Raw genomic sequence first — 14,236 nt, forward strand, 5'->3', positions numbered from 1 at the left:
ATGTTGAATCCAAATGAAAATCAAAATTCAAAATTGACATCAACTTAGACTGTTCACTAGCACCTCAACCCTTGAACAAAGTACTTATTTAACATTTAACCTTCAGATCCTAAATCAATGTAATTTGTTACAACTAGCCTTTTAATGTATCATAATGGTGAAAGAAAATAAATTAAAATAATTCTTAATTTTTCAGAATGGTAAGAATGAATGCCGTTATATAACACTTATATTGCATCTACGCCATGTTTGTGATCCAAATGAGGTAGTTTCATGCTTGATACTAACATCTCTGGAGAGGTTTCTTTTTTCAGATCTTTACAGAATAACAAGTAATAAATATTTCTATTACAACTATTTGAGAACAAAATTCAAGAGAGGTAGATAAGAAAGGAGCAATGTACAGGGTTCCCGTAGATCCATGAAAAGTATTAGAGGGCATTGAAATCATTCTTCTAAAAAGTTACTAGTTATCTTCCAGTTTTGACTGAGGATCCATGAAGTACTATAAACATCCTTTTTATTTATTGTGTTCCACGTCTAAAACTTTAGAGAGTGCTATGTTTTTCAGATGGAAAGCTTTAAACTGGAACAAAATATTATTGAAAAAATATATACAGTATATATTCGTTTAAAATCGTCTCTTATTCATGTGTGTGTGTTATTTTCCCAATTGGGCTTTTTTATTGATTTGGTCTTAAATATGATTTCAAATGGCAAAAAAAGTCCTAAAAACTCTTGGATTTAAGTCGTCTTAAGCTGTAGCAACCCTGAATGTAACAAAAATCCAAATATACCAATGTCAACACTTCAACTATACCTTCCATTGAACAATATATTGAAAATAGAGTCAGAAATGTAAATTGTGTAAACAATACAATCTATTCTTTAACAGTATAAAACACAAAATAGATCCACTACAACAACTGTTACAGAGCAAAAGTCAAGAAGGTCAAACCAAAAACCAGCAATGTAATGAACAAGACCTTTTGGCTCTGTTGTAGTGACAACAGATTCACAGGTTTATGTTCTAGAAAAGTAAAATGTTTATATTTTTGTTCGCGATCCGTAGGTTGAACTTTTGAAAATGTGTTTATATAAAATTGCCACGGTAGCGAACCACTTTTAAAAAAATGACACCTGTCATTGTCTTTTTCTGTTGTTGGGAAAAAAAGTCCACATGATGCTGTGCTTCCCTTTTGCCTGTCATATTTATCTTCTGTCTATATTTAGCCCCCTGTTCTTCCTGGCAGGCAAAATGCAGCAGTAGGCCAGGTAGGGAGAGGTGCTTAAAGTGTGCCTGTCAGTAAAACAACCAGGCATAAACTTTAGGAGTGGCCGAGGGTGCTGGGTAAGAAAGAGGTGGACAATGCTATGAGGAAATTGGTGGAGGTGTTGAGTATCGATCCCAGGACAATAGTATTGCTCCAATCCAACCCCTACTTATGACTCTGTCTTCCACAAGCACTCACAGGCAACCAGAAACACATACACGCATGCTAATACTCTTGAGGAAAACAATTGTCAACAAACAGGTACAGAATATAAAAGTGCATGTGCACATGGTGCTCTAATAATATACTGTTGAGATCTCAATGGCGGTTTGACAAGATTAAAATGACGAGAAAGTGTTACAGTAAATAATGTGTTTTAGAATCAAATCATTATTTGCACCATTTATCCTCAGTAGATTCTCAGGGATGTTGAAGCCCATCCCAGCCATCTTCGGGCAGTGGGCAGGGGACACCCTGAACTGGTTGCCAGCCAGTCGCAGGGCACACAGAGACAGACAACTCACTCGCTCATTATCACCTAGGGAGAATTTTAACCTGCCAATTAACCTGACTTGCATGTTTTTTGGAATGTGGGACGAAACTGGAGTGCCTTGAGGAAACCCACCAAGCACAAGGAGAACATGCAAACTCAGCACAGGAAGGCTGGTAGCTGGATTTGATCCCATGACTTCAGAACTGTGCTGCGGCGCGCTAACCACTCATCCGCCGTGCTGCCAAGAGACAAATCAGTTATATCAAATTATTCTGCGCTCAGTCAAATATTTTTGAGCACCAAGCTGATCTTAGTTGTTTTTGTCCCTGAAACAAACTGATTTCACACCTTCAGGTTTTCATGCCATACATTAAACCCATATATATAAATATATATATATTAACGTTACTCACAAGTTTATTGAAATATAGAGGAAAGGCAGCGCCAGGGATCCGGTGCTGGCTGGACGCAGGAAGCAAGCCGCTTACGGGATCGGAGCATGTTCCGAATGTGGAAGTGGATCTTCCGGAGCGGGAGTCCGTAGCGTAGTTAGACGGAAAAACAGGTCGTTAGCCGGGACTGGAGATCAGAGCGTGGTTTTCAACCTTATGAAAACAGTACCCTCTTCTGGTGTGCTTTGTTATAGTTGCTGTCTGCTCAAACTTGGATATGTGGCGTGGTGTGCTGCTTGCAAACTTTGCCTCGCCTTTATTGGCCGGTGCCGTTAAAATTTCTGATTGGCCGGTGCTGTTAAGACCTGAACTTTGACAATTTTGTTTTGGCCAAACGTTCCAACACTCACGAACATGGAACCAAACACAGTGTCTTGTGATCACACAATCACAGTATGTCACAGATTTCAATTAATCGTGCAGCCCTATTGTATAGTGCAGTCTTTACATTGATTTTTTGTTGCACATTTTCTGACTACGGTCCAAGAGAATTTTTGGTTTCCTCCGTCACATTGGTGTGAAAGCCTCATTAATGGTGGATTGACTCACCAAACCTTCCCTACAGACACAATTATACCTGAGGATATGTCTACAAAGTGACAGTGTTTGACCACATGCAGCGTTTTTAAAGATCTACTTTACATTCAGAGCAAATGTGTCGTCTGTCTACAAAATGGTTCAGTTTATGTCATTTAGTTTTTTGGGAATAGCATGTTATTTCTTTATCCCTGTGGATTAAATGAGCTTGATGTTTTTCCATATAATTGTGTGATTGTTGAGAAAAAAAACAAGAGTCTCACATAACAAAAGAACTAAATGTGTGACTGTGTCTGGAAAGAATGGGCTTTGTCTCATTCCAGCTTTCTAATTACGTACAGCCATTTTAGCAGTGACATTTTCATAGTTGCCCACAGAACTGTGAGTGAAGGTTTGTTTATACCTAATTTGAGTAACATTTTATTTTTCCCATAGAGTGACCGAGTGCTCGATTGGTGTGAGAACCACAGACGCTGTGCACAGGTAAGTACAAACAATGTACATTTTCTCAACGCTGTCTTAAGGCAGAAGCCAACCAAAACACATTTTCCTTACGATATGTTCTATACTAGTCCCTACACAAAATAAAATGTTTTTCAATCTGTGGAATATAATTTACGTAATGTTAATTATTGAACATAAATTTACCACTCAAACCGATTATAATTTTAGCTTTACCTTTCATTACAATCATGCGTGCTCGTTATTTAAGAGAGAAGACCAGCAAACCAATCAGTCGAATCACCCGGGATTTTATTCCTAGCAGCAAAAAACTAATACAGTATCGGGGGCACGGGGCTCTCTCAATACAATCTGTGCTTCCTTGCACCATCAGGGAGAGACACTTACACTTACTACGAAGAGTTATCTATACAATATTCAAAGACAGCAAAAACACTACCCACTCCCATTTTATTGGTTAAATGACATCTGCAATGTGTTTCTTAAAATGCTTATTGGCTCTTCTCCGGCAGTCTCAGATGACGCCCTTTCTTGCGTACGTGAATTGCAGGGGTGCAGTTTCGTAAACACCACACCATCTGGCTTCCCACGAACATGGGATTTTTTGCTAGACCTTGGTCCAACCTCTCTTTCGGTTCCTGTTATACCGCTCTAGGGATTAGGCTTCCAAAAAAACTCTAAAAAAGCACTATTCTACTTATTTGCAATACAGAGCAAAAGTCTGTAGTACAACAAAACACACTAAACAGAGAGACCAGTGAAGAACATTCACATTCAATTGCTGTAAATAGTCTTTTCCGCGTGTTCGCTAAGCGAGGAGGTAGGTTTTCAAAATGAAGAAATGGGTATAAGCAGTTCCTTGAAAGATTTTGTGTACAGAATATTCTGAGCATATATGAGCTGCAGACAATGGTAGTAGGACTTCACAAATGCTTAAATACTTAAATGCTTTACCATTATTCCTATATAAAAGGGCAGTCCATATATTAATTCAGATTCAGATTCAGATTCAGATCTACTTTATTGTCATTCTAGTACACGTGTATACAGAACGAAATGTCGATGCATCTGACCCCCACAGTTTCCTTGAATGTACAGATATAAATAAAGTTGTATTGTAATTGGCTACGTATAGTATTTTACCATAGTGCCGATAGTGCAAGAAGAGTAGCTAACCAGATGTGCAAAATGGGCAGTCAGGTTAACAAGTCAGGTACACAGTAACATTAACACTGTAACAATAACGCTGTAATTACCATAGTGCAGAGAGCAATGTGCAATGAGTGGCAAGCTATAAAAAAACTGCCAGTAGTGCAAAAAGTCAGATTAGCAGCCGTTTAGATTTAAGTTAACTATATGTTAGATTGACCATTTAACAGTCTAATGGCCAGGGGGACTAGACTATTGCGGAGCCTGGTGGTCCTGCACCGCACACTGCAGTACCTCTTCCCAGAGGCTAGCAGAGTGAACAGTCCATGATGGGGGTGAGAGGGGTCCCCGGTAATGTTTTTAGCATGGGATAGGCAGTGCTTCTGGCCAATGTCCTGAATGGAGGGAAGTGTAGTCCCGATTATTTTCTCTGCTGTCCTCGTTACCCTCCTAACACTACGCCAGTCGGTAGCGCTGCAGCCTCCACACCACACAGAGATACAGCTGGTCAGGATACTCTCTATGGTGCCCCTGTAGAATGTAATGAGGGAGGGTGGGGGCAGGTGGGCTCTCCTCATCCTCCGCAGGAAGTACAGGCGCTGCTGTGCCCTCTTAACCAGTGATGCAGTGTTTACGGACCAGGTGAGTTTGTTTGTAATGTGCACCCCTAGGAACTTGATACTGCTGACAACCTCCACAGCCTTGTTGTTGATGCAAAGTGGGGCATGGTTGGGCTGGTTTTTCCTAAAGTCGACAATGATCTCTTTAGTTTTGTCGACATTCAGGACCAGGCTGTTGTCCCTGCACCAGGCCACCAACTGCTCCACCTCCTCTCTGTAGGCCAGGTCGTTGTCATCCCTGATGAGGCCCACCACTGTTGTGTCGTCAGCATACTTCACGATGTGGTTTGTGGCGGACCTAGGGACGCAGTCGTGTGTCATCAAGGTGAACAGCAAGGGGCTTAGGACGCAGCCTTGGGGGGAGCCCGTGCTGAGGTAGATGACATCTGAACTGTTCTGACCTATCCGCACTGATTGGGGTCTGTCACAGAGGAAGTCCAGCAGCCAGTTCCGCAGGGGGGTGTTGAAACCCAGGAGTCTCATTTTGTCCACCAGATGTTGTGGGATGATGGTGTTGAATGCTGAACTGAAGTCCAGGAACAGCATCCGCACATGGGTGTTCTTCTCCTCTAGATGTGTCAGGCTCAGGTGAAGCGCAGAGGAGATGGCATCCCTGGTGGAGCGGTTTGTCCTGTAGGCAAACTGAAAGGGGTCGAATGAGGAGGGGAGACTGGAGGTGATGTGCTCTTTAACCAGTCTCTCAAAGCACTTCATTATGATAGGAGTCAGTGCAACGGGCCGGTAATCGTTGAGTGATAAGATCTGGGGTTTCTTTGGCACTGGGATGATGTTGGCAAATTTGAAGCATGATGGTACTTTGGCTTGGTCTAGCGAGGTGTTGAAAATGTCTGTTAGTACACAAGCCAGCTGATCGGCGCACTCCCTAAGTACCCGCCCCGGAATGTTGTCCGGGCCTGGAGCCTTCCTTGTGTTGACCCTTCTCAGGGTCTTCCTCACGTCAGATGAGTCCAGGTGGAGTGCTCTTTCGCCCTGATTTGGAACCGCTTTCGCTGCAGGGGTGCCGTTTTGTGCCTCGAACCTTCCAAAGAATTTGTTGAGGTCATTCAGAAAGTCCATGCTAGTGTTCTGCACTGGGGCGGTGGTTGGCTTGTAACTGGTGATGGCCTGAATGCCTTTCCACATATCCCTGGTGTTGGTTGTGCTGAGGAAACGTTCCTGGATTTTTTGACTGTGCGTTCGCTTTGCTAGTCTGATAGCCCGGTTCAGGTTAGCCCTCGCTGATAACAGCGCCTCCTTGTCACCAGATCTAAAGGCAAGGTTCCGTACTTTTAGTTGTTTTCGTATTTCAGCAGTTATCCAGGGCTTCTGATTGGCACGGGTTCAAATTCTAAAACTATTACAAAATTAAACAATGGGACATTGTGTATTATTAAGTGTCTCCTAGTGGTAAAAGAAATAATAGTTTGAATAATAAGAAAAAATACATGGACTATTTTATAAACGTGCATTTTTTATGCGTAGATCGAGAAATTCATATTAGTTATCATAACATGAGACACACCTAGAGGAAGCTGACATGATAAACGCCCATCTTGCTGCTAGAGGTTCTCAATAAAACCAAAAGCCTTGAGAAAGTCATGGCAAAATATGAGGAAAAAATTGTGTGGCTTGGTCACTTTGAGTCTCTCTAGTTGGTATTCTTCCTTATGCTTTGTAGCTCTCGTTTTTGGTTGCACTACACAGTAAAGCCTCATCTAGCAGTCAAATATTACACAATGTTCCTCTAAACATTAAAGGGGCCCCACACATGAAAAAAGCAAAGTTCTACTGACAATAGCCTTGTCATCCTTGGGGAAATCTTGCTCAAACCGCTCAAAATTTGCCTGAGTAAATCAATTGCATTTCGTGAAGAGGAACGAAAGCTGTACTTTAGTTAATGTGATCTTCCGCGTTGATTACATCTCCTTGTGAGCTGAAATGGATGCTTCCTGTCTTTCATTGTGCATCCCACGAAAAGGTAATAGACCTAACAATGACATTCAAGGTCACTTTTGGTGATAAAATAAAATACAATTGAATTACATAATTACAAGTAAATATATGAAGAAGTTATAAATGAAGAAATTATAACACTAGGACTACATATGGGCAGTGACATATTTCATTATTGCAACAGACGTTTGACCTATCATGGCCACAGGGTTCATAGGTTTCTGTCTGATAAACTGTGGAGTTCTTTCAGCCTGACTAAATTGTGTGATTAATGCAGACTTTACCCCTTGCCATTGGAACACATGGATGGATGAAATAATGCTTCTTTTAGATTTATGAACTCTATCTTTATTGTTGTACCGTTCTTTGAAGAGTTGTCCAACTGAAGCAATGTTGGCCGTTCAACTTGATAAGAACTTTTTCCTCAGCTGGAAGACATCTTTCATTTTTATTTTTTTTATTGTTTTGTACAATTCTGCATCATCACTGCCCAATGTAATGTGATGTGAAACTTTAAAGGAATATGTCCCTGAATGGGATATTACACGGTAGACAATTTTACTCTGTCACAAACGGCAGTCAATTACATCAATGAATCCTTCTGGTAAGGTTTATGACCTTGTTTTGGCCAAATTACACTCCTTACCTTACCTTACCTTCATCACCTTACAATGGTTAGTACCTCAAGAGAGACCATTTATAGTAGTTGAAATGGCATCAAACACAAAATATTTACTCTCTTTGTATTTACATTTTTTAATTCGTCTAAAATTCCTCCTCTGCTGAGAGGTATTTAATTTTTTGTTTCAATGTAGTACTCGAGCATAATATGGTTTAGAGTTAATTATTTCAAGTCTGCTGAAAACGTTGGAAGCATATTGTGGAATAACAATTATATTTTACCTCCAAATGTATTTTGAATATATTTCCTTGGGTCAATGTAGAGAAGTTGTAACACTGTGTCAGATTCCTGTATTGTATACAGAGAAAAATAAATGAGAATAAATGAATAGGGCTGGGTTATATCAGAAGTCAATAGATTCATTTGTCATTTGTAAAGTTGAATAATTCAGAATTAGCATAATGATGGAAATGAATGCTGTTCATTATATATATGACCCCTTTGATATTATTATGTGTTCTTAATTGGTAAATGTTATCTTTGAAAGGAACTAGTGTTCTTGATATTCGTATTAGTTATTCCTAGAGTAATAGTAGTCATGTTAGTGTTGCATCATTGAAATCGTTGATATATTTTTTCTCCTATTGATTTTTTTTTTTGAAAAGTGCTCAATATCAATGTTTTTTGTCGTGTATTAAGATATACTGTATACTGAAATACTCTAGTATTTTTCAAGGGTAGAACTGGATAAGTATTTGTACTTCCTTGCATTCCCCTTGAACATGTAAAATGTGTAAAAAAAAAGGAAAATCAATCAAGGAGAAAAATAATATCACAAATACATTTGACTTTGTATAACTATTAATGGTCTAATAATGTATTTGGATATCTGATCATCCTTTTTATGTTTCTTACTTAAGTTCACTACTTTTAAGTGGGTAATGTCCCGATCCGGCACTCAGGTTCCTGTTTCTCTGTGGGTTTCTGTCTATGTCTCTCTCTCTCTCTCTGTCTCTCTTTCTCTCTCTCTCTCTCTTTATGTCTCTCTGTCTCTCTCTGTCTCTCTCTGTCTCTCTATCCATCTGTCTGTCTGTCTGTCTGTCTCTCTCTCTCTCTCTCTCTCTCTCTCTCTCTCTCTCTCTCTCTCTCTCTCTCTTAAATTTACCTTATTTGGCCACACATTTTCTGGTTCAGTCGTCCTCTTTCCTTTCTTTCCTTTATCAATATTTTGTACTGTTGGTTCCTTGCTAGTTTATCATCTTTCTTCTCACATCCTAAGCACCCTTGTCTTAGCTCCTTCTTCTTCCAATGTATAAAATCTCTGGCTGCCCCTCTACATCACAAGTGCTGCCTGATGAACTCTTGGACGGCTGCCTTTAAAGCTTGGGTTTACTGGAACACCGCTCCCTGCCCTGCCTCTTTGATCACAATTGATACTGTTGCATCGCTATCTGACTTTCGTGTAACAAACCCTGCACGGATAAAAAAACACAGTTTACTGTACTCATGTGTTTTTGCACTGTGCTTTCGGACTACCCTGAGTGGGTTCTTGACAGGTAGATACTTACTGTGTTACTGAGCTTAGAAAGAGAGCGACAATCAACCCTACACATTTGATTGTATTCTTCACAATCAATAAACCTTTACCCGTCCTAATAAAAAGAAACAATCACTCTTTGTAGTTTAGGATCAAAGATCTGTACTTCATCCATTACTTTTAATTCAGTAACATAAACACTCTGTATTACCAAGGTTGGAGTCAGTTCAACAGAATCAGGGAATAAAAGGCGCATTAATGACACAGTTGATACTTGTAATATGACTCCTGGGAGCTGTCATGTTTTATCTGTTCCTTCGCTACATCCATTGGCAGACTCTCTATCAAAGACACACGCAAGGCAGATGTTGCACCAACACATATGGTTTGTGTTTCATCACCAGCAAAACCATGGAAAAAAAATCTCATGGGAGTTCACTCGCCCTGAACTTCTTCTCTCTCAAATTCATTGTTTTCCCGCTCTCGCGCTTTTATCTCTGTCTTCCTTACATGCATAGATTGCCAAAATAGGAACAGATGTAAGGCAGTGTGATGTCCACTTATCTATCCTTTCAGACCTGCTTTGTCACACTCCTCCATTGGTAATTTCAATAGAATTTTGCAAAACATCACATCACAGTAAGGTAAACAATTGATAAGCATTCACTTCATATTTGTATTGTCAAAAGTAAAAGTAAAAAAAGAGTAAGTAAAAACATTGAACCTGTTAAATCTCAAGGTTAAAAAGCTTTATATTTTTTACTCAAGCATGAAACCTCTTAGGGCTTTTACTTTGAGTTGCTTTAAAGCAGTGATTCTCAACTGGTCTGACTTCAGGACACACCACTCCACCCTGATTAAAAGCTGCGGCCCAAATCAAGAAAAAAAAATCCACTTCTTAAATTTTTTGAATAAAATGATTGTTCAGTTTAAACCAGAGAGAGTAGAATATATTCACAATGAAATTACCAATGGTAAATATAGCTTATTGTTCGTGGGCTAATGTAACATTTTTTTTTTTTAGTTTCTCCTAAAGATAGGAGGGCTTGGCAGCGCTTTTTCTTGCCCTAGGTTTTAGATCAGGGGATGGTGTCATAATAGTCTGTGGTTTGCAATAATCTGTGGTCTGTGAAGCCCTTTGAGACTCCTTGAGAATAAGGGCTATACAAATAAACATGACTTGACTTGACATGACTTTGTGATGTTTTTTTCTAAAAGTACCGTTGAAGGTTTGCAGGGAGGCTTCTGTCTATACATTATTAGAGCTGTTTAAAATGTAATTAAATCTTGTACCCTCAAAAGATTTACCACTATAAATAGTTTATATGTTTGTGCTCTATAACTGGTTTTATAAATTGTTCTTATTTCTTTTTTGTATCTTGAACAGCAGATCTAGAATTGAGAAATAAGTGTTTCCCCATATCTCGGCACAACATGTTAGATGAAGTAATATAAGAGGGCAATAGATAATACATGCCAATGTATGGAAATGCTTCTAGCAGCCTTTTTAATTTATTTAGCTGGGGTGTAAAATTTAGTTCTCATCGCTTAATAAATAATCCAAGCACTTTGTGATTGGTAGCTTTTTCAATTTAAATATTTTTCATGCAGACATTAATCTCATGATTTTTTTATTAATATATGTTTTTCTTTCAAACTATGTATTTAGTCTTATTTGTATGCAAGGTCAGTTTGTGTACCTTTTTTAAACAACATTGCTTTAATATGTTGGAAATCAGGTTGGTTTAACGTTCTGAAAAACACATAGGAGACAGTTTTCTGAAGAGCTGCGCTCAAGTGCTGCTCCCTGGGCAATAGTAGATTGGTCTCTGGTGCAACCACTCCCAGGGTGTGTAGTGGGAGGTAGCAGTGGTTTATGACCTCACCAAATAAAAAAAGGTCGTGTCTTCCTGCCCAATACACCCTGCCCTATCGGATGGGACCTTGGGTTGCCTCTATATGTCCATACTTTTACAATTGTTGTACTCACATACAAGCCAAATTTATATGATATATACCGGAGCCATATCCCCATCATGGAAGGTGGCTAGAGTCTAGCACATTCACATGTCTGTCTCTTTCTGGGAAATTGATACAGAGTAGGGGATTCCCAGCCCCCTCGCTCAACCCAACTGGTGTGTTGGGAGTCATTAGGTGACCAAACTCCCCAATTCCAACCCTTAATGTTGAGCGCCAAGCAGGGAGGCAATGAGTACCAATGTTGTAAGTCTCATGACCCGAAGCTTGAACCAGCAACCTCCCAGTCTCGGGGCGGGCGCCCTACCCCCAAGGCCACCGAACTGGTCCAAAGCCAAATTTAGAACCATAGAATACAATACTAAAATCAGGGGCTCATCTAATATGCGTGTATAACAAAATTTACACAGGAGGTTTAACACAGGTAGAGACACTCAAGCCACCTAATGGCCCAAAGCCGTCCGGAATGCTCATTCCTCACCTTCACCCAATCCCTTCTTTCTGTTCAGTGAATTGGCGCAGTCCCTTTTGTGTTTGAGGGAGACCACATCTCATTTTATTGTGATTAATAGTGTTATATTGCCTTTTTTCACCCATAAAAATGGCTCCCATGAAAATTAGTTGAAAGGAAAAGGAAAAGTGGAAAACGGTCACAACAACAATCACGTCAAAGAAATAAATGATTAGTTTTCATCAATATTTTTGGTACGTATTTTCTTTTTTTCGTGAAATTCACCATTTTGAAGTAAAAAAGGTGACCTACGTGAATTGTTCGGCTTCGAGGAGAAAATGTTTTGGGGAGGGTATTGTGGGATTTTGAAGAGAGTGAATCAGGCTTCTGCTGTCTGCTTTTTTAATAAGCACACAGATCTCTATTCGTCTCCCACCGTGGCCGCAGTGAAGCGGTACTTATGCCTGCACCCCATTCTTTGGAACGATATAGATTTTTGAGATATAGATATAGGTCATCCATCCATCCATCCATCTATCCATTATCTGCACCGCTCATCCTCAGTAGGGTCTCGGGGGTCCTGGAGCCCATCTCAGCTATCATCAGGCAGTGGGCAGGGGACACCCTGAACTGTTTGCCAGCCAGTTGCAGGGCACACAGAGACAGACAATTCGCTCGCTCATTCACACCTAGGGACATTCAGACCGGCCAATTAACCTGACATTCATGTTTTTGGAATGTGGGACGAAACCGGAGTGCCCGGAGGAAACCCACGCAAGCATGGGGAGAACATTCAAACTCCACACAGGGGGTTCGATCTCATGACCTCAGAACTGTGCCGCACACGCACTAACCACTGCGCCTCCGTGCTGCCCCCCTATAGGTCAGTGGTTCGCAAATAGAGGGGCGTGCATTCTTTAGCACCTCCTAGTGTTAAGAAAAGTCATTGAGGTTTGAGGTGGTGCGTTTGAATTATAATCAGTGTCGTTCGTGCGGGCGGGAGTACCTTATTTATTCGTGTTTAGCAAAAGAACTCAAAATATGGGTGCGCATTATGCAAGAGGTTCTATGTTAGTATAGAACCGTATAAGCGCAATGGTTGATCAGTGAAGAAATAGCACTGATGACAACCACAAAACAACGGACGCAACCGGAATTGAATCCGGGTCATGGCGGTGAGCGTGTTAAAACTGCTAGACAGATCCCTAGTAATATGGATGACATAGAAAAATGTGTTAAATTTTATGTCATTAACGTTCTATTAGACAAATGTAAAGAATGGAGTAAACACAGAGTCGGTACTAGAAGATATACATACACGCAAAAGCACAAGTCAAGTCAAGTCAAGTCATTTTTATTTGTATAGCCCTTAATCACAAAGAGTCTCAAAGGGCTGCACAGGTTATTACATAGGCTATTTTTGTCATGAACCAGAACGGACTCTCGGATCCAATAGCGTTAGTTTCAGAAGAGTTTTTCTTTGAAAGAGTTGTTGGAGCTGGCTTGGGACGTCGGCGCTTGTTGGTCGTCAGCCTCTTCGGGCGGAATGGCAGCTCCGTGACGGGTAGACAGAAGGTGCAGCTTAGCGGGTAAGTCGATGGCGGGGCGGGAGAGTAGGTTGCAAAACGTGGAACGAAAACAGTTCAAAAACGGAGGGCAGGCATGAATCAGGCAAGAGGAGTCGTGGGTACCTTGTAGTCTGGAGAAACACGCAGGGATACAAAGAGTACACTCGGACGACCATCTCTGGACGCAGACCGCTTAAGTGTAGAACGTCAGCCAATCGGGAAGTGCGCTCCAGCGCGCCAAACGGATTGCCCCAGGTGACTTCACTTGGGCAATCACGACAATTTTTCAGACTATTATTACACTATCCCCTGATCTGGAACCAACATGAGGGCAAGGAAACTCTTTGGTGTATCTTTTGATGGACATTAAATACTGTAAATACATCCTAATTCATGATTCTAATCAAGGTCCCAAGTATTCAACGTTTGTTACATACAATGCTGAGTTTGAGTTAAGAAAAAGTAAAACAACATTTTTTAACAATTGTTAATAAAAAAATCAGCGGTGTGCTTTATACACGAGTGTGCATTATTTACGAATAAATATGGTTATATCCTCCACACCCTTCTCACCTTTTTAACACCTTACCCATTTTCATGCCTGCTTTTAGTGTGTGGCTATTTTAAAGCAGTTTTCCAATGTAGGTGTATATCCGTGTAAAATATCCTGGTTCGTATTTTAAGTATTAACTGTCAATGAAAATACCTTTTTAATACTGTTCAAAAAAGAAATATTCCGGATCATTCTGCTGAAAAAAATTTACGATGTTATTTCAACAGAACTGGCACGGGGCAAGAAGTTGATACCGATTTGACGTTTTATGATTTTTCCTCAAATTTATAGGCTAAATTATAAATTTTGGATCATACAGGGAAAAAAATCTTGTTTCAAACCAAGCCAAACCATTTTAAAAACTCAATTAAGCGACCCAGGCTACATGTATAACCAATTGGGTAAGAACTCTAGCACACATGCTTTCAACTAGCTGCTACCTGATGTATTTTTGTTCTAGGATTGTACAAATTCACTGCTGAATGATAATAATCAGGACCCTAATGGTTTGCACTTGTCACTCAAAAAAATCTTATTTTTAACAGCTGAAATGGTTGAAACAAGCAATTTACATCAAGAAGACACTGT

The 14,236-nt window shown here is 40.2% G+C and overlaps 1 protein-coding gene across 1 annotated transcript in view; it reads left to right on the forward strand.

Moving 5' to 3' along the window:
• anos1b (anosmin 1b) overlaps window positions 1-14,236 on the forward strand; it is a 60,524-nt gene that overhangs the window by 13,370 nt on the left and 32,918 nt on the right. The window contains exon 2 of the mRNA XM_088349448.1: window positions 3,192-3,239. Coding sequence (XP_088205574.1) covers window positions 3,192-3,239 — 48 coding nt within the window. The remainder of the gene's footprint in view (window positions 1-3,191; window positions 3,240-14,236) is intronic.

Source organism: Urocampus carinirostris, chromosome 12 (genome assembly GCF_059441175.1).
Source record: "Urocampus carinirostris isolate Australia breed hairy pipefish chromosome 12, RoL_Ucar_1.0, whole genome shotgun sequence".
NCBI classification, from domain to species: Eukaryota; Metazoa; Chordata; class Actinopteri; order Syngnathiformes; family Syngnathidae; genus Urocampus; species Urocampus carinirostris.